The sequence below is a fragment of the Stenella coeruleoalba genome (assembly GCF_951394435.1).
Source record: "Stenella coeruleoalba genome assembly, chromosome: 8".
In the NCBI taxonomy this organism is placed as follows: Eukaryota; Metazoa; Chordata; class Mammalia; order Artiodactyla; family Delphinidae; genus Stenella; species Stenella coeruleoalba.
Window position 1 is genome coordinate 22419511 of NC_137154.1, and position 27974 is coordinate 22447484.

At 45.6% G+C, this 27974-nt stretch overlaps 2 protein-coding genes across 3 annotated transcripts in view; one reads left to right on the forward strand and one right to left on the reverse strand.

Annotated features, from left to right (window-relative positions):
* Positions 1 to 2301, reverse strand: part of PRR5L (proline rich 5 like) — a 144607-nt gene extending 142306 nt beyond the window's left edge. The window contains exon 1 of the mRNA XM_079928420.1: positions 2087 to 2301. The gene's annotated coding sequence lies outside the window, so the exon portion shown is untranslated. The remainder of the gene's footprint in view (positions 1 to 2086) is intronic.
* Positions 2302 to 8402: 6101 nt separating this feature from the next.
* COMMD9 (COMM domain containing 9) lies at positions 8403 to 25302 on the forward strand. Of its 2 annotated transcripts, none has more exons than XM_079928233.1 (6): positions 8403 to 8551; positions 16910 to 17035; positions 18778 to 18917; positions 20283 to 20317; positions 21064 to 21284; positions 22287 to 25302. In XM_079928233.1, exons 1-6 carry the CDS (start codon positions 8501 to 8503, stop codon positions 22425 to 22427), a joined length of 714 nt encoding a protein of 237 aa, XP_079784359.1. In that variant the 5' UTR covers positions 8403 to 8500; the 3' UTR covers positions 22428 to 25302. The 2 variants fall into 2 exon arrangements, with proteins under 2 accessions (XP_079784359.1, XP_079784360.1); XM_079928234.1 differs by having other exon boundaries at positions 8416 to 8551; positions 21181 to 21284; positions 22287 to 23456.
* The last annotated feature ends 2672 nt before the right edge of the window (positions 25303 to 27974 follow it).

Here is a 27974-nt window from a genome sequence, read left to right on the forward strand (position 1 = left end):
TCAAACCCTGGTCAGGGAACTAGCATCCAAAAAAAAAAAAAAAAGAAAGAAAGAAGCTGACAGCATCTGTTATGGCTAAATTGTGTGCCCCCAAATTCATATGTTGAAGCCCTAATCCCCAGAACCTCAGAATGTAGCTATATTTGCTGACAGGGCTTTAAAGCGGTGATTAAGTTAAAATGAAGCCTGTAGAGTGGGCCCCAGTCCAATCTTTACAAAAAGAGGGATCTGGACACACAAAGAGACACCAGGGATGCACATACACAGAGCAAAGGCCACGTGAGGACACAGGGAGAAGATGCCGTCTACACGCCAAGGAGAGAGGCCTCAGGCGAAACCAGCCCTACTCACACCTTGATCTCGGACTCCTAGCCCTCAGAACTGTGAGCACATAAATTTGTGGTTTAAGCCACCTAGTTTGTGTTATTTGTTTTGGCAGCCCTAGCTGACTAATACAGACTGCTCAGATTCTGGGAAGCTAAGGAAAGAGTCTTAGGCACCTGCTTCAAGGGACCAGCAGCTTAGAAATCTCCACAGTTAAGGAAGGAGGGTGTTCTCTGAAGTAGCCACAAAACTGTACCAAGAGATAAAGAAGCAGGTTTCACACCCACCAGGCCCAGCCAGTGGGATGCCAGCTTCCCACAGTGTCAACCAGGTAAGAACTTCCTGCTCCTCTCCCCGCCAGGGGCCAGAATCCCCAGTCAGCCAGATGGAAGCACAAGGGGGGAAGCAAGAAACTGACCACTGACCCCCTTTCCCAGCTCCAGGCCCCACTGGAGGAGGATCCACTGGGAAGGAAGTTTGAAGGTCTGGGTTATTGCACAGACCTGGATGTATCAATTACTGACCTGAGACAGTGCTGGAACTAGAAAGGTAACCAGAAGAGTCAAGGACCTGCCCTAATTTTCATCCCAGGGCAAGGAAAGAGTGGGATGCCACAAAAAAATTCAGGGGCAGTGACAGACACGAATAAAGTTGGCTTCCTGAATACACCTGGTGACTCCTGCTTATTTAACATCTGTTCTCCTACATACGTGGCAGCTTAGCCTGTCTCTGGCCAGGTAAGCAACGGCATTCATTGAGCAATTATTATCATTCTAAATTCCTTCCCTGTCACCGTTGGACAATTCCATCTTCCTCAAGCTCGGCAAATCTAAGGACGACAGGCAAACCATTTAAGAGCTTCTGCGCTCCTGGAGCTGACAACGCAAGTGCTGATGTCCTACAAAGCCATGGCCAGAACACCGCCCTCCATACCTCATGACCCAGAGAAGGAAACTAACTCCAAACCAGCCACAGGGCTGGGCAAGCTTTAGAGTCAGCTCCAGAGAAAACCGAGTTCAAATCCTGACTCTGCCACCTGACAGCTGTGTGACCCTGGGCAAGTTACTTAATATCTCTGTTACTTCAATTTCCTCATCTATAAAATGGAGATGATTAAAGTACCGTAGAGTTATTATGTGGAATAAATGAGGAAATAGATGCAAAACATTTAGGACCTTGCCTGACACGATAGTTAGCATATACATAGTTACACACAGTTAGCATTATAGGTCAGTGCCCCTCAGGGTGAAACCTTGCAATAACCTCGGTTTATTGCAAGGAACATTACACAAGACACATGATGATGCAAAGCACAGATTCTAGAACCAGACTGCCTGGGTTTGAATCAACCAAGAACAGAGAGCGCATTGTGTAAGTGTTTGCTATAATTGCTAGCGGTACAGTCAGATACGTACAGTCATACACATACATAGACAACATGTAGAATAAGAGCTTAATTCCGACAGCTATTAGTAGAGAACTAGTCTTCTCAACAAACCCACATGGACCCTGAAGTTTCTGGTCACCCAGAGACATCAGAGGCATGGAATGGGGGTCAGAGGGGAAGAGTGCTTCCCTACTCGGGACGTGGCAGAACTTGACCTCAGTTGCTTTTGCCTCTTTATTTGTTTACCAGCAGACAGTGGCTCTCAAGCAAACGGGGTATCTTGAAAGCAGAAACCCATCCTCCTCGGGCCAGACCTTCAGCCATGATCTCCAGCCCCCGCTCCCCGCCAGCAGCTCTCAGCCTCTCTCCTGTTACCTGGTCTGGTTCCTTCCTCCAGGGCAGGCCCCACCTGGCAGGGGAGAGGCGAGGTACCACTGCCTTTCAGCCTTCCGAGAAGGTGACATTTCCACGGTGCCCAGCTGTCCCTGGGGCTGGCTCTCCACTCGGTTCCCACCGCCCTGGGCCCTGAGGACCAGCGGGGGAGCAGATGGAAAAGATGAAAAGCTGACACCCTCCGCAGGAAATCATTGTTTAACTGATTCCAGGACTGAAAAAAACAAGTGTAACGTTGGAGAAAGGAGAGCAACGTGCCATTCAAGGCCATTGTTACAGCCTCCTCTCTGTGTATCCGGAAACAAAGAGGCCCTCTGTGTGTGAGCACAATGCTGTGTGTTACCAGCCACTTCTGTGTTATTCCTGGGGACAGGAGGACGGGAAACGGGAAACGAGGCCACAGTGCCCTCCTGGGTCTGGTGTGCTCTGGACTTTGCTAACACATTCACCAGGCCAGTCAGAGCTGGGAGAACAACTTCAGACTCCCAGCCCATGGTGTTCTGCAGTGGGGGCCAGGGGTATCCCGTCAGGAGTGACCTGGGTCCGTGCTAGTCTTCTAGGCATGGCGAACTGCCAAGTGCCCCTCCCCTCTCCCTCTCCTCTTCTCTTACCAGTTTTCAGAGACTCACCACAAGTTAGAGCTGAAAAGAATCACAGCTATCATCTCTTCAAACACTCCAACTCTCAGCTTTAATGAGGGGGCACCTGGCCTGGACTGATGCCCGGCCACGTGGCGTGTCAGCTGCAGTTGGTAAGGCCAGATGAATCGTTATGTGGTAGTATCCACGGGACCCCCTCACCGGCCAGACACTCCGTTATGATCAAGCTCACAAAGTGAGGCTCCTGCCTTTAAATCCTGGTTCCGCCACTAATGACTCATAGATTGCGAGGGTTTTTTTTCCTCTGAGTCTTAGTTTTCCCACCTGTAAACTGGGATCATCCTTGGATTACTGTGGGGATTAAATGAGTTAATACATGTAAAATTCATAGAACGTTACTTGGCCTGTAAAGATTGCTCAAGAAGCATGAATGACAAATTAGATGCTCATACCTGCGATTTGCTTAGATTCATGAGGAGAGGGTATGAGGATGGCTGGAAACCCAGGATCTCGAATACCCCAATTCAGCCTTGCCACCTACTATGGCCTACGTTGGCCCCATTAGGCCCCATTAAGGAAACTGGGCACCAATATATACCCATTGAGCACCTGAGCCAGTGTTTGGGAGCAGCCAGGCCTCAGCTCCGGGCAACTGTGGCAGCGTGGAAATGTGGCAATGGCATGGCCAGGCCTGTCAGTCTTTAAAGCAACCCAGAAACCTGGATTTTTATGTCAGATTTCCCAATTTTGAAACAGTGTTTCCCAAGGCACTGTTAGTGCAAAGCGAGTCTTGAGTCATGCAGCTTGTGATGCCTGGTCTGGACACACAGGGCATTCCCCAGCCAGGGCACGCCTGTCGTTTGCAGATCTACTGGCCTCTGTTTGCCTGCAGCCTCCGGTGAGCTGATCAGGCCACTTCACAGCCCTCCTTGAGTTGGAGCAGGCGGTGTAAGATCAAAAATGACGAGCAGCCCGGTCTCCCTGGATACCTGTCCTCACCTCAGTCCATGAAATGGGGGTGAGGAAAAGGGAAACCAGAAAAGAGGGGGGCTCTCCCTCAAAGACCATGGTCCCTTGGCCAATCCACCCACTGCTGGCATTCCTCTGATAAATGGCAGACCGAGGGCTTAAGCCCCCATAATCTCCATCAGTCACCTCCAATGAACATAAGTATAGGTCTAAGTGACCAAAAGTGCTTACCATGCAAACGCAACTTCAAAACAAGATTGCTTATAATGAGATACCACTTCACACCTACTAGGATGGTATCATCAAAAAGACAGATAATAACAAGTGTTGGTAAGGATGTGGGAAATTGGAACCCGCAGACGTTGCTGATGGGAATGAAAAATGGTGCGACCATGTTGGGAAACAGTCTGGCAAGTCTTCAAAAAGTTAAACACAGAGTTACCATATGACCCAGCAATTTCACTCCTGGGTATATACCCCAAGAGAAATGAAAACATAAATCTACACAAAAGCTTGTCTGAGAGTGTTCACAGCAGCATTATTCACAATAGCCAAAAGGCAGAAACAACCCAAATGTCCATCAAATGATGAATGGATACGCAAAATGTGGTGTTTCCACAATGGAAATTACTCAACAGTCAGAAGGAATGACGCACTGACACAGGCCATAAGAACATTAGGACAGCCCAGGAAAACATTAGGCTGAGTGGAAGAAATTAATTAAAAGATCACATTTCATAAGATTCCATTTATATGAAATGTCCAGAACTAGGCAAATCTATAGGTATAGAAAAGAGATTAGAAGTTGCCTTAGGGCTGGGTGTGATGAAGAGAGTTGGCAGGATGATAGCTAAAGGGTATAGTTTTTCTTTTGGGGGTGATAAAATATGTTCTAAAATTGGCTGTGGTTATGGTTACATAACTCTGTGACTACACTAAAATCCATTGGATTGTTACACTGTAAGTGGGTAAACTGTATATGTGAATTACATCTCAGAAAAGTCATTACCAAAGAAAGAACCTCAAAACTAAGATTGCTGCCCTTAATTACCTTCTATTAAAAAGAAACTCTTTATCCATGTCACTCTTTTCACCATAGCCCCACTGGAGAAGACAGGACAAGAGCTCTAAAAGGATGGTTTCCTCAAAGGCACAGGGCTCAAACGAGGGTGACCAACTAGCTTGGTTTACCCAGGACTATCCCACTGTTGGCATGGGGAGTCCCCTGTCCCAGGCAAACTGAGATGGTTGGTTGATCACCCTAATGCCAACTCCTTCTGAGAGCACTGGATAGCTCTACCCTTCAGTGCTGCCAATGGCTAGAACCAAGTCTCGATATAAATAATCCATCCCCATTTTGGGTACAAGTCATCCCTGAGCTCCCTCTAATGGTCAAACGTATTTTTATTATTGTTGTTCGTAACTTACAGATGAGGAAACTGAGGTTCAGCGATGAAATAACTCGCCAGAAGCACACAGGAGCCAGAAATTGAAACTTGATCTTTTTCCAAAGCCCAAGTTACGCCTTCCACTCATCATCTTTTCTCTTACCATACCACTGGGTTGATTGTCCATGAATACCATTAGATTTTTCTTGCCTCCTGGAGAAGGTAGTCACACATCCAGACAGAAGAAGCATGAGTTTTCAGCTATAGCAAGACAAGGAGACACGTAGAGCTTGGTAGTTAACAGCATAGACTCTGGAACCAAACTGCTCAAGTTTGAACCTGGGCTCTGCCAAAATTTTAGCTGTGTGACCTTGGACAAGTTACTTAACTTCTCTGTGCCTCGGTTTCCCCATATGTAAAATGGGAAAATTATAGTACTGTGTGTGTGTGTGTGTGTGTGTATCACACAGGATTGTTATGGGAAGTAAATAAATCATTAAGTGTAAGAGCCTTAAAATGGAGTGTGGTATATTTATTAAATAAATCTATTTAATACATTTAGTTAATAATACAAATTTATTACATAAATGAAAGCAAGCACACGTCCATATACCCAGAATTGGAAAGAAATCAGACAAGGCCTAACAAAACCCAGGTAGTGAGACCAAATCATGGAAATTAACATTCTGTTCTGTTCTTTCCCACATAAATGTTTATGGCTGAGGAATTGCTGGAAGCTCTCCAGGCCATAGACAAACCTTTAGATGCAACATGGCAGTGGCAATGCGGGCAGTCCTAGAACAATGGGATGACCTGGTGCAGGGCTGCAGGCCCTGCCTGGCACTGATGGAGCCCAGGGTTTCCTCTCCTTTCATGCCTGCCCTCCAGGGCAAGGAGAGCTGGGTACCCTCCCACTGGGGCAGGTAGGTGTGATCCACATCATTTTTTGGATCAACATCAGCTTCAGTTGAAGTTCAAGAGGCTCAGAGAATTTTCAAGAATTTGTTCAAGGTTAAGTTAATAACATGTAGAGTTACATGTGGGATTCGAACTTAGGTTGAATTCTAAAGCCCCTATACTTTTCTGCCTACATGAAATAGTTATTATTGCTCTGTAACAAATTACCTCAAAGCTTAGCAACTTAAAACCACGAACACTCATAATCACACAGTTTTTGAAGGCCAGAGAGCCAGGAGTGTTTTAGCTGGGTGGTTCTGCCTCAGAATCTCTCATGAGGTTGTAGTCAAGATGTTGGCCAAGGCTACTGTCATCTCAAGGCTCTACCAGGGCTGAAGAATCTGCTTCCAAACTCAGTAATGGGGCCGTTGGCAGGCCTTAGTTTCTTGCTGGCTATTGGCCGGAGGCTTCAGTTTTTCACCACACGGGACTCTCTAGAGGACTGTTCATAACATGGCAGCTTGTTTTCCCCGGAGCAAGAGATTCAAGAAAAAGAGAGCAGACGAAAGAGAGTACCCAGAAGCTGCAGTTAACTAATTGCAAAAGTTAAACTAATTCGTTTACAACTAATCTTAGATGTGACATACCACCACTTCTGCCACCTGCTATTGGTCACAGAGACTAATCCTGGCACAACAAGGGAGGGGACGATACAAGGATGAGTACCAGGAGGCAGGGGTCACTGGGAACCATCTTGGAGGCTGGTGACCAAAGTAAGACAAGAAGGCACAGACCTGCAAATAATAAGGTAATAACCCTGCAGAAAAGTCACAGAAAGTAATTTTAGTCTAACCACTTTTGAGGGGTTTTTGTTTATTTAAGAAAACATTTACACCTACTAGAGAATGGACTTGAGGATATGGGGAGGGGAAGGGTAAGCTGTGAGAGAGTGGCATGGACATATATACACTACCAAACGTAAAATAGATAGCTAGTGGGAAGCAGTCGCATGGCACAGGGAGATCAGCTCAGTGCTTTGTGGCCACCTAGAGGGGTGGGATAGGGAGGGTGGGAGGGAGGGAGACGCAAGAGGGAGGGAATATGGGAACATATGTATAATTGATTCACTTTGTTACAAAGCAGAAACTAATACACCATTGTAAAGCAATTATACTCCAATAAAGATGTTAAAAAAAAAAAAAAGAAAGAAAACATTTACTTCAATCAAGGCACTGGGCTGGCCCTATGAATACAGGCAGGAGTCACCCTAGGGCTTACAGGGACTTATGGCAGAAAACAAGAATCAAGCCATGTGGTCCTGGAAGAAGAGAAGAGGGAGAGGCCAAGAAAGAGAGCTGGGATCAGGACAAGGTGGGTCTAAAGTCTTCTAGTTCAGATATGGGTTCATCCTCAGACAACCTGGGTTTATTTTCCTGGGGCTGGACAACATCCTCACAGAAAATGGGAGAGAGAAAAGAAGGGGGAGAGTAGGAGGCAGAAAAACAAATGACCAATTCCCGGACTCGCACAATTAGACATTCTTCCTCTAGTTTGAATTTATCAGAACCTGTTTCAAGCCAAATTTTGCTAAGGAACTGGGTATGGAAAAAGAAAGAACCAACTAGATCCTAAAGATGCATAGGGGAAATGTCAGAGGCTGGGGTTAGAAGGCAGAGGAGATAGGTTCCGTAAAACCAAGTTCCAGGACTTTACAGTTTGAGTCTGTTCCGAGGTAGGACCTCTGATCACTGGGCAAATCAGAGTCCTGGACTGCTCACTCAAAACCATCCTTACATTCGTTGTAATTATCTTGTTGAATAAATGAATTAAATCATTTCCATGAACTACCCCTCCCATCCCCACTATAGGTGTAAGAGGAACCTAGTTAGGTAATATCTTTCGTTGGATTCCCTTTCTACTCTTTGTCCCAAACACTTCCTCACCTACTCATCAAAACCGATCTCCCCTTGGACTAGAGAAAGTCATCAACACCCTTTCCTCATCTGGATAAGGTTAATAATACCAGCTCCTACCTACCCCAGAGACACAAAGGAAACTGTTACACATGAAATCAATTTTACATTCTTCAAGACAGGCGGGGTTGGGGGTAAATTCCAAGAATTGCAATGATGTGCACAGCTACTTTAATTCTAAGAGGCCAGGTACGAAGATCACTCCAGAACAGCTAAGGCGCTTGTCAAGCCTGCAAATGCATTCCCCCAATTAGCCAGCCCACCCACGAGTCAAGAGAAAATCAGTTTCCCCTGCCCTGGTAAGTAGCCAAGCCAAGCCAAGCCAATTTCCCCCCCCCCCCCCCCCGAAAACCATCCAGCACCCGCGTCCTCCAAACCCCACGGTCCTAGAGTCCCCGCGCTGAGCTATCCAGCCTCCGCGCCCTACTCGACTCCTCCCCATCCCGTAGTGCCAAGAGCCAGGCAGCTCCCGCCACCCTAAAGGACTACAGCCCCCGGCATGCCCCGCGCTGCTGTCGGAGTCTCCCGACCGTGCTTCTCCGCGTAGCTAGGTCACGTGACTCGGGGAAGATGGCCGCGCTGACGGCGGAGGTCTTTGCAGCTCTCCAGAGCCTGCTGAAGGTAAATGAGAGGGGTGGGGACAGCGCGAGGTAGCCCTTTGTCTCCGAGACTTTGCACAGAGCAGGAATTGGGAATAAATGGACCCCGATTTGGAGCCACGACGCTGCCGCTGCCTCTCACTGTGACTCCTAGCAGGTTGTTGCGCTTTTCCGAGCTTTTTGAAAGTACGAACAAAATTAATACCACTTTGACAGGATAGTGAGGAAACAAGACAATGGACCTGAAGGCGCTGTACAAATGTTCCCTACCAATAGCTTCGGGGGCTGGCTTTCGGGGTTGGTGCGTTGGGGTGGTAATCTCTAAATCCGCGTTGCCAGTTCCCCATTTCATCCCGCAGCCCATCTGCGCTCTCCAGTTCTCTCCTCTGCGTCCGCCCCCTGAGTCAAGTGTGCCTTCTATATTCTCTTGAGTCCTGGGTTTGTTTGTTTGTTTTTGTGGTACGCGGGCCTCTCACTATTGTGGCCTCTCCCGTTGCGGAGCACAGGCTCCGGACGCGCAGGCTCAGCGGCCATAGCTCACGGACCCAACCGCTCCGCGGCATGTGGGATCTTCCCGGACCTGGACACGAACCCGCGTCCCCTGCATCGGCAGGCGGACTCTCAACCACTGCGCCACCAGGGAAGCCCTCCTGGGTTTTTTTATTTGCTGTGACCTGTGTGAGGGCCAAAACACTCTCCTGACAATCATTTGAAAAATTGTGAGGATGGAAGGGATGTACTTCATATGGCTCTGTACGAGACTGGAATTTTTTGCTTAATTTATGACTTTCCCTATAGAAGAAGCGGCGGCTTTATCGTCCTTCGTAGAACTTGTCACTAGATGACATTATGCACCTGGTTGCCTGTTGTCTGCCTTTTTCTCACAAGAACGTGAGATCCACGAGGGACCTTGTATTTTAAAAAAGACTCCAGACGGGGCTTCCCTGGTGGTGCAGTGGTTGAGAATACGCCTGCCAGTGCAGGGGACACGGGTTCGAGCCCTGGTCTGGGAAGATCCCACATGCTGCGGAGCAACTGGGCCCTTGAGCCACAACTACTGAGCCTGCGCGTCCGGAGCCTGTACTCCGCAACAAGAGAGGCCGCGACAGTGAGAGGCCCGCGCACCGCAATGAAGAGTGGCCCCCGCTCGCCACAACTAGAGAAAGCCCTCGCACAGAAACGAAGACCCAACACAACCAAAAATTAATTAATTAATTAATTTTTAAAAGAACTCCAGACGAAGAGGGTTGAGTTGATTACACTCAGCAGTTCATGGCACAGCATCATCATTGGTCCACATAATGGTCCTTCTTTCGTTTTAACCGCCTTCCCAGTGTTCACTTGTATTCTCCAATCTCTACGGGCATCTACTCTGTTATTCACAAATGTATGCATAACAAGCGTATCCTCCACACCTGGCATACAGCATGTGCTCAATAAATAGCTGTTCTATGAATTAATAAATGTAGTAAAGCTGGGACTGGAAACCTAGAGCTCTCAACTCCCAACCCAGTGCCTTTTCACCCTTCCTGTGGCTGCTCTACCCCCAACCCCCACCCCAATCCCTCTTCGTTCTATGGGCTTTTTTTCTTTAATACACTTATAAAAATCATTATTAATGTGTAACACACATACAAAAGAAGTGCACAGATTATAAGTGCACCGTTTAATGATTTATTACCACCACCACAGTCAAACAATGAAATGTTACCATTACGGCAGAAGTCTCTGTTGTCCTTTTGTTATTTCCCTCACTCTGCTCCCCAACAGTAACCACTATCTTTACTTCTAATATGTCAATTTAATATTGCTCACATTTGAACTTCACATAAATGGAATAATAGGGCATATTTTGTGTGTGTGTCTGGCTTCTTTTGTTTGCTATTATGTAGCAGTAGTTCATTCATTTGCACTCCTATTGTCCTATGTACTTTCTTTTTAAAAAAATTACATAAACTTTTAATTTTGAGATATAGGTTTACAGGCAGTTGCAAGAAACAATACAGAAAGATCCCATTTATCCATTACTCAGTTTTCCCCAATGGTAACATCTTGCAAAACTATAGTATGATATCACAACCAGGATATTGACATTGATAGTCAAGATTCACAACATTTTCCATCACCACAGTGTTCTTCATGTTGCCCTTTTATAGCCACACCCCCTTCCCCTCTGCCCTCACGCCTTTTGTAACCTCTGGTATTCACCAATTTGTTCTTCATTTCTGTAATTTTGTCATTTCAAGAATGTTATATAAGTGAGGGACTTCCCCAGTGGTGCAGTGGTTAGGAATCCGCCTGCCAATGCAGGGGGCACGGGTTCAGTCCCTGTTCTGGGAAGATTCCACATGCTGCAGAACACCTCAGCCCGTGCACCACAACTACTGAGCCTGTGCTCTAGAGCCCGCGAGCCACAACTCCTGAGCTCACGTACCACAACTACTGAAACCCGTGCACCTAGAGCCCGTGCTCCACAACAAGAGAAGCCACCGCAGTGAGAATCCCGTGCACCACAAGGAAGAGTAGACCCCGCTCCTTGCAACTAAAAGTCCACGCACAGCAACGAAGACCCAACACAGCCGAAAACAAAAATAAATACTATAAAATAAAATCAGTTGTTTCTATACACAAACAATGAAACAGTCCAAAAAAAAAGTTATATAAGTGAAATCATATAATATGTAAACTTTTGGGACTGGCTTTTTTCATTGAGCCCAATTTTCTGGAGCCATGTTATGTGTTTTAATAGTTCTTTCCTTTTTATTGCTAAGTGGTATTCTATGGTATGACAGCTACATTGTTTCCAGTTTTTTGCTATTACAAGTAAACCTGCTATAAACATTTGTAGACAGATTTCTGTATGAACATAAGTCTTTATTTCTCTGAAATGAATGCCCAGGAGAACAGTTCTGGATCATTTGGTAGTTACATGTTTAGGGTTTTGTTGTTGTTTTTATGAAGCTGCCAAGCTGTTTTCCAGAGCGGCTGTACTACTTCACATTCCCAACAGCAATGCACGAACGGTCCAGTTTCTCCCCATCCTCGCCAGCATTTATTGGCATCACTATATTTTATTTGATCTATTCTGATAGGTGTGTATTTATATCTCATTGTGGTTTTAATTCAGAGTTCCCTAATGGTTAATGATGTTGGACATCTTTTCGCATGCTTGTTTACCATCTGTGTATCTTCTTCAGCAGAATATTGCTTTATGTCTTTTGCTCATATTCTAATTTCATTGTTTGCTTTTTTACTTTTGCATTTCTTTATATATTCTAGATAATGGTCGTTTGTCAGATATGTGGTTTGCACATAGTCTTTCCTAGTATTTAACTGTCTTTTCATCCTCTTCACAAAGGTGTATTAATTTGCTAGGTCTGCTGTAACAAAGTACTACAGACTTGGTGGCTGACACAACAGAAATGTATTGTGTCCCAGTTCTGGAGGTGAGAAGTCTGAGATCAAGGTGTCATCCAAGTTGGTTCCTAATGAGGGCTTTGAGGGACAAATTGTTCTGTGCCTCTCTCCTAACTTCTGGTGGTTTCTGGTGATATTTAGTTTATCTTGGCTTGTAGATCTCTGCATTGATCTTCATATGAAGTTCTCCCTGTTTGCATTTTTGTGTCTAAACTATCCCTTTTAATTAGGACATCGGTCATATTGGATTAGGGTCCACCCTATGACCTCATCTTTATATTTTTTGTCATATATTTTTATATGACTGTATTTATAGTCATATAAATATGACTATATCTGCAATAATCCTATTTCTAAATGAGATCACATTTTCAGATAGTGGGGGTTATGACTTCAATATATGACTTTTAGGGGGGACACAGTTCAACCCATAACAGGAGCTTTAGCAGAGCAAAAAATGTTTTAATTTTGATGAAATACAGTTTTTCAAAAATTTTTCCTTTTATGAATTGTGATTTTTTAATGAATTACGCTTTTGGTGTAAAGTTTAAGAACTCTTTGTGAAGCCATAGCTCTCCAAATTTTCCCCTCTTTTTATCTAAAAGTTTTATAGTTTACATTTGTATAACATTTTAAAAAATATTTATTTTATTTTTGGCTGCGTTGGGTCTTCGTTGCTGCGCGCAGGCTTTCTCTAGTTGCGGCGAGTGGGGGCTGCTCTTCTTTGCGGTGCGTGGGCTTCTCATTGCGGTAGCTTCTCTTGTTAAGGAGCATGGGCTCTAGGCACGCGGGCTTCTGTAGTTGTGGCTTGCGGGCTCTAGAGCGCAGGCTCAGTAGTTGTGGTGCACAGTCTTGGTTGCTCTGCGGCATGTGGGATCTTTCCAGACCAGGGCTCTAACCTGTGTCCCCTGCATTGGCAGGCGGATTCTTAACCACTGCGCCACCAGGGAAGTCCCTACATTTATATAACATTTAAGTCCATGATTGATTTTGCATTAATTTTGTATAAGGTGTGTGGAAAAGTTTGAGAATTTTTTTTTTTTTTGGCCTGTGAATGTCCCCTTGTTCCAATATCATTTGTTGAAAAGGGCTTTCTTTCCTCCATTGAATTGCTTTTGCAACTTTGTCAAGAATCAATTGGGCATATTTACTGGGTCTACTTCAGGGTTCTTTAGTTTGTTCCATTGATCTATTTGTTTATCCCTCTGAGAATACCATACAGTCTTGATTATCGTAGCTATATAATGTCTTGAAATCAGATAGATGGATTCCTCCTACTTCATTCTTTATCAGAATTGTTTTAGCTATTCTTGTTTCTTTGCCTTCCTGTATAAATTTTAGAATGATCTTGGATATATCTTAAAAAAAAAAACTTGCTGAGATTTTCATAGGAATTGGGTTAAATCTGTACATCATTTAGGAGCAAATTGATGTCTTAAATGTGTTGGATCATCCAATCCATGATCATGATGTGTCTCCCCATTGATTTAGATCCTTGATTTCTTTTATCTGTATTGTATAATTTTCAGTATACAAGTCCTGTACATGTTTTGTTAGATTTATACCTAAGTATTTCTCTCTTTTTTTTTTGAGCAATTGCAAATGATATTGTACTTTTAATTCCAGTGTCCACATGTTCATTGCTAGTGTGTAGAAATACATCTGATTTTAGTAGGTGTATCTTGGATCTGCAAACTGCTGAACTCACTTATTCTAATAATTTTTTTGTACATTTCTTGGGACTTTCGCATAGACAGTCATGTCCCTGCAAATAGGGACAGTTTTATTTCTTCCTTTCTGATCCGCAGACCTTTTATTTCTTTCTCTTGCCTTATTTCAGTGGCTAGAATTTTCAGCACAATGTGGAATAACAGTGGTGAGAGCCCACATCCTTGCCTTGTTCCCAACTTTAGTCTTTCATCATTAAGTATGTTTTCTCTAGGTTTTTTGGTAGATGCTCTATGTCAAGTTATGGAAGTTCCCCTCTATTCCTAATTTTATGAGAGTTTTCATCAAGAATAGATGTTGAATTTTGTCAACTGCTCTTTCTGCATTGATTGATATCCAATGATTTTCTCCTTGAGCCTGGTAATATGGTGGATCACATAGATTTTCAAATACTGAACTGACCTAGCATCCCTGGAATAAATTCCACCTAGTTATAGTGAATAATCCTTTTTATATATTGCTGAATTCTGTTTGTTAGTATGTTGTTAAGGATCTTTGCCTCTATTTTTATGAGGGACATTGGTCTGTAGTTGTTTTTTTGTTTTGTTTTATACAGTCTTTGTCTGATTTTAGTGTCAGGGTAATCCTAGCTTTTTGAAATGAATTGGGAAGTGTTTCCTCCTTTTCTGTTTTCTAGAAGAGATTGTGTAGAATTAGTTAATTCTTTCTTTAAATGTGTGTTAGAATTCTCCGGTGAAACCATCTGGGTCTGGTGATTTCTTTTCTGGGGGTTTTAAAATTACAAATTCAATTTCCTTAACAGTTATAGCACTACTCACGTTTTCAATTTTATATTGGGAGAGTTATGGTAGTTTGTGTTTTTCGAGAAATTGATCCGCTTCATTTAAACTGTCACATTTGTGTGTATAGAGTTGCTTGTAGTTATTCTCTTATTTTCTTTTTGAAATCTGCAGGGTCTGTAGTGATATGACCTGCTTCATTCCTGATATTGGTAATTTGTGTCTCCTTTCTTTTTAATTTTGTCAGTCTTGCTAAAAGTTTGTTAATTTTATTGATATTTTCGAAGAACTAGTTCTTTGTTCCATTGATTTCTCCTTTTTTACGTTTTCAGTTTCTTTGGTGTCTGCCCTTTGTTGTTTCCTTCCTTATTCCTTTGGGTTTATTATGCTCTTGTTTTTCTAGGTTCTTGAGATGAGGACTTAGATTATTTATTTGAGACTTTTCCTCTTTTCTAATATATGCATTTAATGCTGTAAATTTCCCTCTCGGCACCATCTTGGCCGTATTCCCAAATTTTGGTGGTGTTTTTCATTTTCATTCAGTGTAATTTTTTTAACTTTCCTTTTAATCTGTGGATTATTTAGAAGTGTGTTGTTTAAGTTTCCAAATGTTTGGACATGTTCTTGTTATCTTATTGATTTCTAATGTGATTCCATTGTGATCACTGAGAACACACTCTGTATGATTTAGTTCTTTTAAGTTTGTTAAGGTTTGTTTTTTGGCTCAGAATATCCTCTATCTGGTATGTGTTCAGTGAGCTTTTGAAAAGAGTGTGTATTCTCTTGTTACTGGGTAGTGTTCCATAAATGTCAATTAGATTGATTGATGGCGTTGTGGAGTTCTTCTGTGTCCTTGTTGAATCCTGTCTAGTTGTTCTATCAATTGTTGAAAGAGGGGTGTTGAAGACTCCAACTGTATTTATAGATTTGTCGATTTCTCCTTTCAGTTCTGTTTGTTTTTGCTTCACATATTTTGCAGCTCTCTTGCTGAGGGCATGCACATTCAGGATGTCTTCTGGTTGACAGAACCATTTACCTTTAGGTAATGTCCCTCTCTGTCTCTGGTAATTTTCTCTGCTGTTAAGTCTACTTTATCTGATATTAAAGTAGCCATCCTTGCTTTCCTGATTAGTGTTTGCATGATCTATCTTTTTCCATGCTTTTCCTTTTAATCTGTCTCTGTCACTATGTTTGAAGGGAGTTTCTTGTAGATAGCATTTAACTGAGTCATATTTTTTAATCCACTCAGCCAATTTCTCTTTTAATTGGTATATTTAGACCACTTACAGCCAATGTAATTATTGAAATATTAGAACTTAAGTTTGCCATTTTATTTTTTGTTTTCTATTTGTTCTTTTATTTATTTTTTGTTCTTTACTTTTACTGCCTTCCTGTGGGTTATTTGATCAATTGAACATTTTTTGCAATTCCATTTTGATTTATCTGTAGTGTTTTAAAATTCATTTCTCTTTATAACTCTTATAGTGGTTGTTCAACTTATTACATTTATTTACTATAACATCACAATCTCAGTGACATATCAGTGTCATCATTTTACCAGTTACAGTGAAGTCATCCCTTTATAGTCCTACCCTTATTTATAATATAATTGTCTTAAATATTTCCTCATATATATATACATTTACAGCCACATCGGACAGTGGCTTTTCTTTTTGTTCCTATATCCCAGACTTCGAGCTGAAGAAGAGGGCCACCCAGAACGCCAGTGGGTGAAAACAAACTCCAACAAATACTTGCTCTCTCTAGCCAAAGACCAAGAAAGGGGTGGCTTAGGAAGACAGAAGACTTTTAGACAATAACTGCTCTACTCCACCAAAACACCACTGAAAAAAGTGTGTCCCCGCTCCACTGTACGTCAACGAAGTCTGAGAGCGAACACCCCCATCAGGGCGGTGTCAGAGGAGGCCAAGTAGGGAGCTGGACCTCCATCCCCACGAGCTGGTAACAAGTTCCACCACCCCACAGTATTAGTGGAAACTACTGGAGCCAGAACTTCCACCCCTGCCCAGTAGCTACAAGGAACCCCTACTTTTGGGTGTGAGCAGGAACCAAGTAGGGGAGCTGGACTTCTGTCTCCATTTGGTAGTAATGAAGCGACAACCCCCAGCCCTACCGTGCTCGTCCTGCCGCCTGAGCAGTGTCAGAGAAAGCCAGCTAAAATAGAAGATTTAAATACGTTCCAGAGGCTCAGAACGTAATATGGCCATGTCATTCCTTTGTCGTGAGGTCTGTAGCAGGTCTGTCTTCTCTTCTCCCCTTTCAGAGTCGTCTTACATTTGTTTTGTATAAAGTGCCCAGGGAATGTAGTTGTGTTTAGCAGGAAAAATAGGGAAAAGTACATCTATGTCATCTTCACAGAACTGGAAGTGTCCTATGCACCTCTTAGGTGTCACACCATGACGGAGACAGTATTACGTTCTAAAAAAAATGTATTTTCAGAGTCTGAGTTTGTTGCTCGTTTTGTTTTTTTCCAGGCCTCCTCGAAAGATGTTGTCAGACAGCTGTGCCAAGAGAGCTTTTCCAGTTCAGCCCTTGGCTCGAAAAAGCTCTTGGATGTTACGTGTTCCAGCTTGTCTGTGACCCAGGAGGAGGCAGAACAAGTAAGTGGGGTCAGAAACGACCTCTGGCCGCTGGCTTCGCGGCTCATTAGTCTCTTCCTTGACTTCCCAGTTGTTGCTGCATCCAAGGGAATTTTTCCCCTGAAGTGTCTGTTGACCTTATAGCAAACTTAAAATAGATGCTTTTTTCTTTTTTAATGTTAGTGAACTTAAAAGCCATTGTCTTTGAACCTTCACTTCCTTGTGATAAGTGAGGCGTGGATGGGAAAAGTATACCCAGAGTCGGAGCTCCTGACCATTTCCTTTTCAGACTTTCACCTAGACAGTATGGACAAAAGCCAACCTTGCTATGATTTTCTTTCCCAAGTTGTAACTTAATAGTGCTGATGAGTTGTTGGCTGGATAGCTTAGGCAGACTTTTCAGGGATGGCTGGGCAGAAACTCTGAGGCCTGAGTATGATTAGGGAGGATGTACTGCTGGACCTCACCTGATCTCAGGTGGCCAAGAGGACAAGGATGGTTATGTGGCACTCACAGCCTTATCTTTCCATGGCAACTGTGTTTCCAAAACAGTAATTCATCCAAGCAGACCTATGTTGTTGTTGTTATTTTTTAATCTGGAGCTTGGCTCATTGAAGTGAGAGGCAGCAGCAAGGTTATGAAAGTGAGTTGGAGTCTTAGTTTGGGTTCCTCAAAAGTAGACCGCGAGGCAACGACCTGGCTGCTAGTAGTTACTTGGGAGGTGATTCCAGAAAGCACAAAGGAGGGAGTGAGGAAAATCAGACCGGGAAGAGAGACAAGCCAGGAGAAGGATATGTTAGGGAGCGGTCAGTGCTGCGGGGTCTGCAGTTGGGATCCTGTAAGAAACCACGTCGGCAAATGCCCCAGCACTGTCACCCTGGAAGGCAGGGAGGGTGGGGCACTTAGCCACTCACTCCCACCCTTCACCAGTAGAGGCTTACTGTCCCCTCGCCTCTGGGTTGTGCTTTTCTGAGCTGAGCAACCTCCCGTGGCATCCGGGAAAGTCCTAAAGCGGAGAAAGTTACCTCCAGAGAGTCCTGTTCTGTTCCGCTGAGCAGCAGATTCACTTGGAAGGACACAGGGTAGAATCCAGCGTCCTAGCGGGGCAGCGCCAGGCATTCCTTCCACAGGGAGGTCCGCGCAGCCGGCCTGGAGCTGTTTGTTTGCCTGCCTCACCCCACCAGGTGACAGCCTAGGGGTGAGGACGTGACAGTCCAGCCAGCCTGGATGAGAAGCCCCAACTCCCCAGGAGCGAGGACCTCTGGCAGCGATTCAGGAAGCACGGCTTTGGGTGCTGGCACAGACCGCGCAGCCACACTCAGGGAAGCCCAAGCCGCGGGCCCCGGTGTTTCTGCAGCCCTCGCGGTCCAGAGGCAGGGGACTGGTGCAGCGTTGTCTAGTAACACCGCTGACTTTCTGCTTCTCTCACATTAAGAGGGGAACAGGCTAGAAAGTTAGCTTAAGGTCAGAGTCCGTGCACAAGGAAGGGGATTTATTAACCCTTTGCCCACAAGCAGAGACTTTCTGGCAGGTTAACAGCATCCTCAGTCAGGCAGCTACATGTCTTCTAAGCAACAGGTGAGCTTGGAGGTGGGCCGAGGCACGTGAGCATCAGCGTCTGTACCAGGGGCCTCCGGACTCCTGGGATTCAGCTTGAATGACGCTGGCGGTTTGTGGCAGGCCCTCTTCCCAGCAGGGGAGGTAGAGCCCTGTCCCCTGTCCCCCTGCCCCTCACCACCCAGGGCTCCCCGTCTGTCCTGCAGCTGCTCCAGGCTCTGCACCGCCTCACCAGGCTAGTGGTGTTCCATGACCTGTCCTCCGCCGAGGCGATTCTGGCACTCTTTCCTGAAAATTTCCACCAAAACCTCAAAAACCTGCTGACAAAAATCATCCTAGAACACATGTAAGTGCTTATTTCTTGGGAGTTTCTTGTAATGCTTGTATTTTTTATTCCTGTTCTGGAAGAAATATGCTTATTCTTGAAAAGCAAGCACAGGTAAGCAAAAAGAAGGAAACCGTAATCCCACCACCCAGAGGGTTAGTAGTCTTAATTCCTTAACGGGAAACCTTTTGAGACTGGTTTATTTTTTCCATTTACACATAGAGGGTTGGTTTTGCTTTTGTTTTTAACACAATGGGATCATGCCGTTTTATAACTTGCTTGTTTTCATTTAATAGAATTAACATTAATGATATTTCAGGGCGATAAATATTTACCTTCAGTATCATTCTTATTGGGTAAATATATTCCATTACATGAAGAAATTATGTGTAATTTAGTTAATAAATTCCTTAGGGTTGGACATTTAGGCTATTGGCAGTTTTCACTGCAGTGAACAGTTTATTGTGGAACCTTTGCCCACATTGTGCTTCCTTATTTCCTCACTGGTAAATGGTGGTATTGAGGCTTTGGGTTTTTCTTATCAAGTCTGCCGTCAGAAAGATTGCACCAGCTACTCCTCCACCGGGAGGACGTTGATGTGCCACTCTCCCGACACCATCACTAGCACTGAGGGTGTTTTGTTTTGTTTTTTTACTTTTTATTCCCAGTTTCACAAATGGCAAATGGTACCTCATTTCAGTTTATATATCTTTGGTACTAGTGATGTCAAATATCTTTTTCATGTTATTGGTCACTTTTATTCTTTTGTGAATTTTCTGTACATTTTCTAGCTGGGCAAATCCTTTTAGATACATACAATTTAAGCAGAACTGATTAACTACTGGTTAGCAGCAGGCTTGAAGAGACCTCTCTGATAATAATAACTGATAATGCTTACTTCCCAAGCGTTTTGTTGTTTATTTAGAAACTTTCTCTTGTGTGACCACAGTTTACTATGACTCTGCTCGGCATCTCACTGTGGCGTGATTTGTGTAGCATCAGACACGTCTTTTGTTAGATGTGTTTTGCGTAAGATGCCATACTTTGCATAGTAGATGCTCAGTAAAAAGAGGATAAGTTGACCTTTTCTGCTTTGTCTCTGAGAACAATAGCACAGTTACAGTGCATTTAGCCTTTTCTTGCTTTTCCTAAGCCATGAAAACTAACAGCATCTATGGCCTTAACATCACTCAGTTTCGTAAAACAAGCAAACAAAAAACTGCTCCTTGGAGGGAGGCATTTCTGTGGTCCTTTCCTGTCAGGAGGTGATTATAGGTTTTAAGATCACAGAAGGAGCAGAGGCCCAGGCCCATGGGCCTCACTATCAGAAGACTCAATTCGCATCCCTCTTCCATTATATTTTTCTTATCTTTCCCTCTTAAACAGATCTACTTGGAGAGCTGAAGCCCAAACAAATCAGAGTGAGTACCAAGAAACCTGCCTCTTCCTCCTTCCCCCTCCTCCCCAGCCCCAGCCCTAAATCTACCAGAGTTTTTAACTAAAGTCAAAGTGAATTAACCTAATCCCAAACCGAATAGTGTTTGTTATGTATTTCTTTTTAATTCCACTTTTTAATTTCTTTTCTGGTTATAAACCTAGTATAATAGAGGCATGTTGTTAAAAAACAAATATCCTAAGCAGAAAGTGAAGTACTTAAAATAACTATATTTCCATTGGAAAACAAATTAACCATGATTGAAATTAGTGTGAAAGATAGAATAAAAGTGGGTGTTTGATAAACAGTCACTAAACTCACTCTGAGCCGGTCACAGTGCCGCAGACTCTACCTGCATTAACTCATTTAGTCCTCCCAGCAGCCCTGTGAGCTAGGCTGAGATCATCCCCATTTTACAGGTGAGCAAACAGAGGCTCAGAGGTTAGACAGGTGGTAGAACACACATTCGAGCCAAGTCTGTGTGTCTCTCAAACAAAAGCTCTCTCCGCTATTCTCAAAGCTACACGTTGCCTAAGACTCCAGCCACACTCTTCTCCACCTGCGTCATTCCTCATTCTGTCTGGACATCTGGAGGGTTGGGTGTTCAGGCAGAAGCTGGAGGTGCTGACCACCACGAATCTGCACTAAGTGCAGGGGCCACGATCAGTGGTGAGGAAGGCCTGGGGCTTGCTGTGGGGTCTTGGGCCCTGTCTGTCTGTCTGTCTCCCTCAGAGGCTTGCTGTGTGGATCACACGCATACCCACGTGCAGCCCTTGGAGCTGCCTGTCGTCGAGGAAAGGCTTAGTAACGCAGGTGGCGTGAGCACTGAGCCGAGCTGTCCCCACACAGTCTCTCTGCCGCGCCTGGTCGACCTGGACTGGAGGGTGGACATCAAAACCTCCTCAGACAGCATCAGCCGCATGGCCGTCCCTACCTGCCTGCTCCAGATGAAGGTACATCCACTGTCATGCTCACTAGAAGGAAAGGAGGGGCAGCAGGGACTCGGCGCCCCTGCGGGCCAGCAAAAATGCCAGACTCCAAGTTTTAGGATCTCCAACCCCATAAATAAAAAAAATTTAGCACCCCCAAATGCAGTGTTTATTTAGAAAGTATATGTGTATTAACGTAGTACAGTCATAATAAAACATATACCGAAACTAGAAATTTTAAAACAAGACAAACACAAAATATAAATTTACAAAATAATTTGCTGACACCTAAAGGTTGTCTTAGACACTTACAGGAAGGTTTGGCTTTAACAACAGAAGCACGCACTCAGATTTCCAGTTGCCTTCTTGAGAACTTTGGTATACTTTTCCAAATTCCTGTCCAATCTTAGGCTGTTGCCATTTGTACTGTGCTGAACAAGGGCTCCTATTAGCAGTTGGAGAAGTATCAGTTCTTCATCTTATTGTTCACATTCTTCATTGGTGTTATCTTCACAGTTATTTTCAGGAGTCTTTTTAAGCCACATACCCATTTTTAGGGTTTGTTTAGTTAAAACTAGGTAGCATAATGCTGTATTTACTTAACCACCAGACACCCAGAAACTCAACAGCTGTAAGAAAATGAAAGAGCAAGGGTGCCTCTAACAACTAAGTTTTTAACTATTACTAAGGCTTACTTTAAAAAAAAAAAGATACAAATACATATAAGTAGAGGCTGTAATATTTTTCCTACATCCCGGAGGATTCTTACATACCCCTAGAGCCCACGGCCTAAAGTACCAGCATGAACCCAGGATGTTTCCTCACTCGAGTGCCCAGAGAGAGTTGGGGGCGGGAGGGTGAATGAGCCTGGCTTCTCCGACCCCTGCCCGGGGCCCTGAGACAGCTCCCTCCCTGTCCCCAGTTGCTGAGTGACTCCAGGGCTGCGACTCTCGCTCGACGGAACGGGGTGGGGCCTGCAGGTCGAAGAGAGGCAGCTCTGACTTTGGGGCAGTGTTCTCTTTTCAGATCCAGGAAGATCCCAGTCTGTGTGGGGAGCAGCCCTCCGTGTCAGCTGTCACTGTGGAGCTGAGTAAGGAGACCCTGGACACGATGTTAGATGGGCTGGGCCGCATCCGGGACCAGCTCTCCGCTGTGGCCAGCAAGTGACGCGGCCAGCCGGCCCCCAGCACACGCCGTCCTCGCAGCAGGCAGCGGTGGGGACGTGGGGGCTGCTATCCAGAAGGCGCGGTTGGACCAGGCAGAAGCAGCCAGGCCCCCGCGCTGCTTTTTCCTCTTTCCAAAGATGGAGCAGAAGCTGCTGATCTCGCGAGGCTCCTGTGTGGGACTTAATGACCCCGTGGCAGCAGGAGGGAGCGTTTGCTTGGTCAGCCGCCTCCGTCTGGCTGATTAGAAAATTCAGGCCCAAATTGTGGTGCTCGTCTTAATAAGTTCCTTTTGCTCTGATGAGCTCATTTCCAGCTCTGGAATGCACGCAGGGAGTCAGGTGGGTGACACTAGCAGTTCTGCTTCTCTGTCAGAGAAGCCAGGCGGATCCCACAGGGCAGGGCCCCCTCTGCGTGCCTGCCTGCCCTGAGCCCAGAGCCTGCCCGAGCTCCCTCAGCCCTGCTGGACCACCTGGCAGCGAAGGAAGTCTGAAATGGGAACTCATTTCCTTCTCCTTGGAGCCAGAGGCCCCTTCCTTCATGTAATGCAGCCACTCAGGGTGAAGAAGTAGGAGTGATTGGAAATAAATAACAGTTCTAAAAACTTCATGATTCCGGTCACGCTTCTGTAGCTTCTGTCCTTAGCCCGAGTCGTTTCCTTAGGCCCGTGCTGCCTCTCGTTTGTAAAGGCGACCCCAGCTTCCTCGTTCCTAGCTCAGCTCATCAGCACGGGATGACCTGAAACCGGGCCTGTGAACCGGCCCACCTTCCATGTATCCGTCCGTCACGTAGAGCAAAAGCAAGCACTGCTGACATCAGCAGGTGCTTGTCGCGAGAGCTGTGATGAAAGCGCTCTTCGAGGAGTTTAACCAGACGGAACCGTCTGTCACGGGCCTGACAAGTCCTGGGGGCTCAGTGTAAGGTGTTCCCCCTTCCTCCTCCAGATCACCCAGTGGCAAGAGCCTGCCTGCTCTGAGCGCATTGTTTGGCGGCTTCTCAGGTGGGGTGTGTGGACGGGGTGGGAGGGTGGGTGGAGGAGGCAGGACTTCGGGCTAAGAGGATGCTCTTGAGCTCAGTTCCTGCCCACCCCAAGGTTTGTTTTGTTTTGTTTTAATTAAATGGGAATAATAATCATACCTACTCTACAGCGCTTTTGTGAAGACTAAGTGATATAATGTACCTAAAAGCACTTCGCACTGTTACGGCAAATAGGAAGGACTGGATGATGCTGGCTTTGGTTACTAATGGGAAGCAAAGTAGAAAGCTCTCTGCGTTCATTGCTTCATCTACTGTAAAGGGGTTGGAGTGACTGTGAATGTTATTATCCTCCCTTTATCAACGAGGGAGTCAGCTCATCGAGGTGAAGTCCCTGCTAGTAAATGACCTCATCAGGACTTGGGCCCAGATTTCTCTACCACACAGGACTCTGCAAGGGACTTGGCATTCTGTGATTTTAGCTCCATTTGGAAAATACTGGAACTGAAGTAGAGATGAGAAATCTTACTTCTCCCCGCCATCCCCCCAGTGAAACGCTAGAGAAGTCAAGAAAAAACCCCAGGCTCCTCTCCGTCTGCCGTCTCCTGGAAGCTGAGCTACCTACTGTCGAAACGGCAGTTCTTTACCTGTTTGGAGCCATAACCACTGAGAATCTGATGGAAGCTGTGGATCCCTTCTGTAGGCAATGAACACTCGAGTTTTCACATTCAAGGACAAGCATTCATGGACCCTGGAGACCTGCCCACTATCTCCAGGTCGAGGGCCCCTGGTCTCACCCTCAGGTTGAGTTTAGCCTTGTCATGAATTCATCCCCCTCTCTTTTCCTTCCACTCTCTGTGACGCACAGATGGAGATCTCCAAAAGCCCATTCGCTGGGCTTCCCATGGCATTCCATAAGAAACTGACTAGAAGCAGGAAGCCTGGCATGGGTGTCTGGACGGTTGAACATTCCTTTAGCCAGATCCACGTGAACAGAATCATCTGGTTGCATGACACATAGAGGGCATTCAGGAAATAACACTGACGAATGTTCGCTGCCCTTCACCTCACGCGCTCGTTTAGGTGGGTAGTTCTCCTACTATTGGCAAGGATGGATGGTTTGTAGAGACCATGTTAATGGGTTGGCTTGACCCTGTCTCAGAAAAAACCTCCTAGCTTCTACCTCAAATGAAGTTCCTTCATTCAGTGCTTGTCTGGTTTCCCAGAAGTACTTTGTGTAATGAGCAGCTGCCTGCAAACGTCTTTCCTTAGGGTGAGGCAAGGTTTGGGTGTCCAAACCCCATTCACAGAAGGCCGATGATAGGTCTCAGTGGTGGCTGTCCAGCACTGTCCACCCACCCAGGCACAGGGGTGAGTGGATGGCTCAATCCTGACCGACGTCCGTGTCCCACAGAGATTGTCCCGTGATTGTACCTGACTCAAACTGGGCCAAACTGATCTTTCCCTATGAGCATTCTGCCGGAATCGGCAGCGGTTCTGATAGTGAAGCCGGGGATGCTCAGGCCCGCCTTCCTCACACGAAAGCCCATCTGCAGTAGGAGAGGCTATCTCGGAGTGAAGCAGAACCCAGAGGTTGGGAAGAGGGTAAGAAAAGCCAGTGTGTCTGATGCCAGTCCCAAATGTCCTCCTAGTGTATCCATCAGGAGGGGTCAGATTTGAGTTAAAATGGACCGGGATTTAATTTTATCAGGAATGATGAGACATGCAGGTACAAACATGATGATCATAAAGAAGTTTCTACTCACATATCTGTAGAAGCAGGAGGCATGGAACACCTTGCAGTGCCACATGGAGGGGGACCGGGGTCGGTCAGGAGGCGCGGGGGGCCAGGGAATAGCATGGCCCAGAGCCTTTCTTGGGGTTTTCGCAGGAAGGAATGGGCGAGGCAGAGTAGGTACGCTGAGTAAGCATAGGGTTGACTAGTTTGGATAATTTTGGCAGGTCTGGGCTACAGGTGTGGCCCCTAGCTGTCCAGTACCTGGTCCTGGGGTGATTCAGGGCAGGGAGACTACTGGCTTGGGTGTGCGTTTGATAGAAGACATAGTTGGGGCCGTGGCTGTAGATTGGTTGGTTTGTGTATCAAAGGTGTGTTCTCACAGGAGCTGTTTGCTATCTCGAGGAATTAGCTAGCCCTAGGAGGTCAGTCTCTTCAGGGTCAAGGCCCCAAATGCCTAAGGGTCAAGAATACAGAAAATAAGAAAATGTAGTCAATGCGAGGTTATGCTGTAGTAACCAACAATCCCAGGATTGCAGTGGGTTTTATACAACTGAAGTTTATTTTTGCTACAACAGTCATGCAGGTTGGGGACAAAGGGACAAGTGCTCTGCTCACCATACTTACTAAGGGACCAGGGACAGGGAAGCTTCATCTCAACACACGCCTCCCCTGTCACCGAGGCAGGAGGAGAGAATATGGCGGGTCACAGTCTTGCACTTGAAGTTCTGCCCAGAAGGGACAGGCCAGTCACGTGGCCACACCTGGCTTTAAAGAGGGCAGAGAACGTCAGTCCTTCCGTGTACCGTGAAGGAAGAGAAATGGGATGTTTGCGATCAGCTGTTATAACTACTGTCCCCTGATGTCTGAACCGAAGACTTCTTTTTGTCTAAACTCATCTGTACTTCTAAACAAAAGAATTGTGAGTAACAACACGCATGCCGTCTTGGCACCTTTTCTCACGATAAACCTCATCACCTGTGTGGCGCTAGAAAGGTGTGAAACATTTTCCCAAATATCTTACCGCCTGTTCACCTTACCCTCCTGAAGTCGGTGGAGCGTCGTTCCCCGAGGATCTGTGCATTTCCCTGAGAAGGTGTCAGCTCCTGAGGACACGGCCAGGGCTGAGTTAGAACTCCAGTCTGGGTCTTTCAACTCAAAGGCTTGTGCTCTCTCCATTCCTGCCTTGATCTTGGAAAAAGAAAACTTGGGTTCTTCACAGAGAGCAGAACTTTACCCTTAATCTAGTGACATTCAGCTCCCTCCCTCATCAGTCCTGCCTTCCTACTTCCTGCTTCTGGTGATTTTCAGGTCCAAAGGCAGCGACCTGAGGACCAGACATTTGGGTCTTTCCCACACACGCCGGTTCCCTAAACACGCACGGCGGGCACCATGTCTAATGGTTGTCAGTCAAGCGCTGTGCTCTGGTATTTACAGATATCCAGGAAGTGAGTCCAGTGTGGTACAGAGGGCTTTTCGTTATTTTGTTCAGTCAAGTGAGATGTTATCAGAAGTGAGAGAGGGTTTTTATTGCATTTTTAAAATATTTTCATCTAGAAACCATTGGCTACCTGGCATTTTGAAAGTTTTCCAGTGGTTGGACATTTACAAGAACTATTTTGAACCTGTACCCACTAACTTCTGAATACTGATCATTCTTAAACATTCTCTCACCTGCATGATGCTGACTTTTGCACAACTTCTTTCTTTCTTTAGTGCCCACATTTCTGTGGTTTAGTTGTCCTTTTTACAACTAAGAAAGATTTCTTAGTAGCATTTCCTGGTTGGTACCAGAGGACCCTAATCTCTGAGGGGAGAGAACCATTCTTCATTTGAGGAAACGTTAAGAGCTCTGGGGAGCTGAGCTTCTACTAGCCCTGGGCTCTTGGGAAAGACTCTGCTGGGCTTTTCCACCCCATCTGTAAGTGGAGATAAGATAACTGCTTAGGTGATGCATCTCATAGATTTATAGTAAAGTACAGAGCAGACCCCTAGGCTGAAGAATGGGGCTCTCCTGGCTACTGGTTTCAGTGCTGCAGTAACCGTGTGACCTTAGACACATACCACACAGTGAAACACAATCCTGTCCCAACAGGTTAAATCATAAATGAATTCAGAGATGCTATGGAATATCAGAGGGCTCTGGGGTCAGTATAAATGTACACTGGATCCACAGCTCAGGAGATGGCCTCTGGTTAGGATTTCAGGAACTCTGATAAGAATCCTACTCCGAAAAAAATCCTACTCCAGGCAGGAGATGCCCCAGGAAATGTTCATTTGTGTCCCACCTTCTTCCACAGACTCACACAGGATTTGACCTGTTATTAGTAAATGATGGTTGAATTACATCGCATTGATCAGAATGGCAGACTCGCGTAATTAATGTTGATTTGAATTGCTCTTCCTAAACCTACCTCAGCAGTGCCCCCTTTCACCCCAGCTCAGTTCATCCAAATCCCTGCAGAGGGACCTGTGGCAGCTGGGCTCCAACTCACCAACTGGGACCATTCTTCCCTGTTGCCACCACGCTTTCTGGCCTTGGCTGACTTCAGATCTGTGCGTGTGGGGAGGCCGCAGAGCTGTCTCCCAACCAGGCTAGTTTGGTTTGAGTAGGAGGAGGAAGGGATAGGATCCCTGGCGGGAGGGTGGGAGGGAGTCCGCTGGCGGGGTAAGAGCTGAGGGCAGAGCTCAGCGCCTGTCACTATTACAGAGTTCAGGGACCAGCGTTTCCAAGGGAAGGTGCTGAGTTCTCTCCAGCTGCTGGAGGGGGCAGAAAAGGAGAGACGAGCCCTGGGCCTGAGCAGGTTGGCAGCACAAACATCAAGGCCTTGCTGCGCCCTC

What these genes read in the sequence shown, in the direction of transcription:
- COMMD9 (XM_079928233.1), top strand. Translation starts at nt 8,501, where the DNA reads ATGGCCGCGCTGACGGCGGAGGTCTTTGCAGCTCTCCAGAGCCTGCTG. An exon ending in CCCAGGAGGAGGCAGAACAA is followed by an intron (nt 17,036 to 18,777) that starts GTAAGTGGGGTC and finishes TCTGTCCTGCAG; the next exon opens with CTGCTCCAGGCTCTGCACCG. An exon ending in TGAAGCCCAAACAAATCAGA is followed by an intron (nt 20,318 to 21,063) that starts GTGAGTACCAAG and finishes TGTCTCCCTCAG; the next exon opens with AGGCTTGCTGTGTGGATCAC.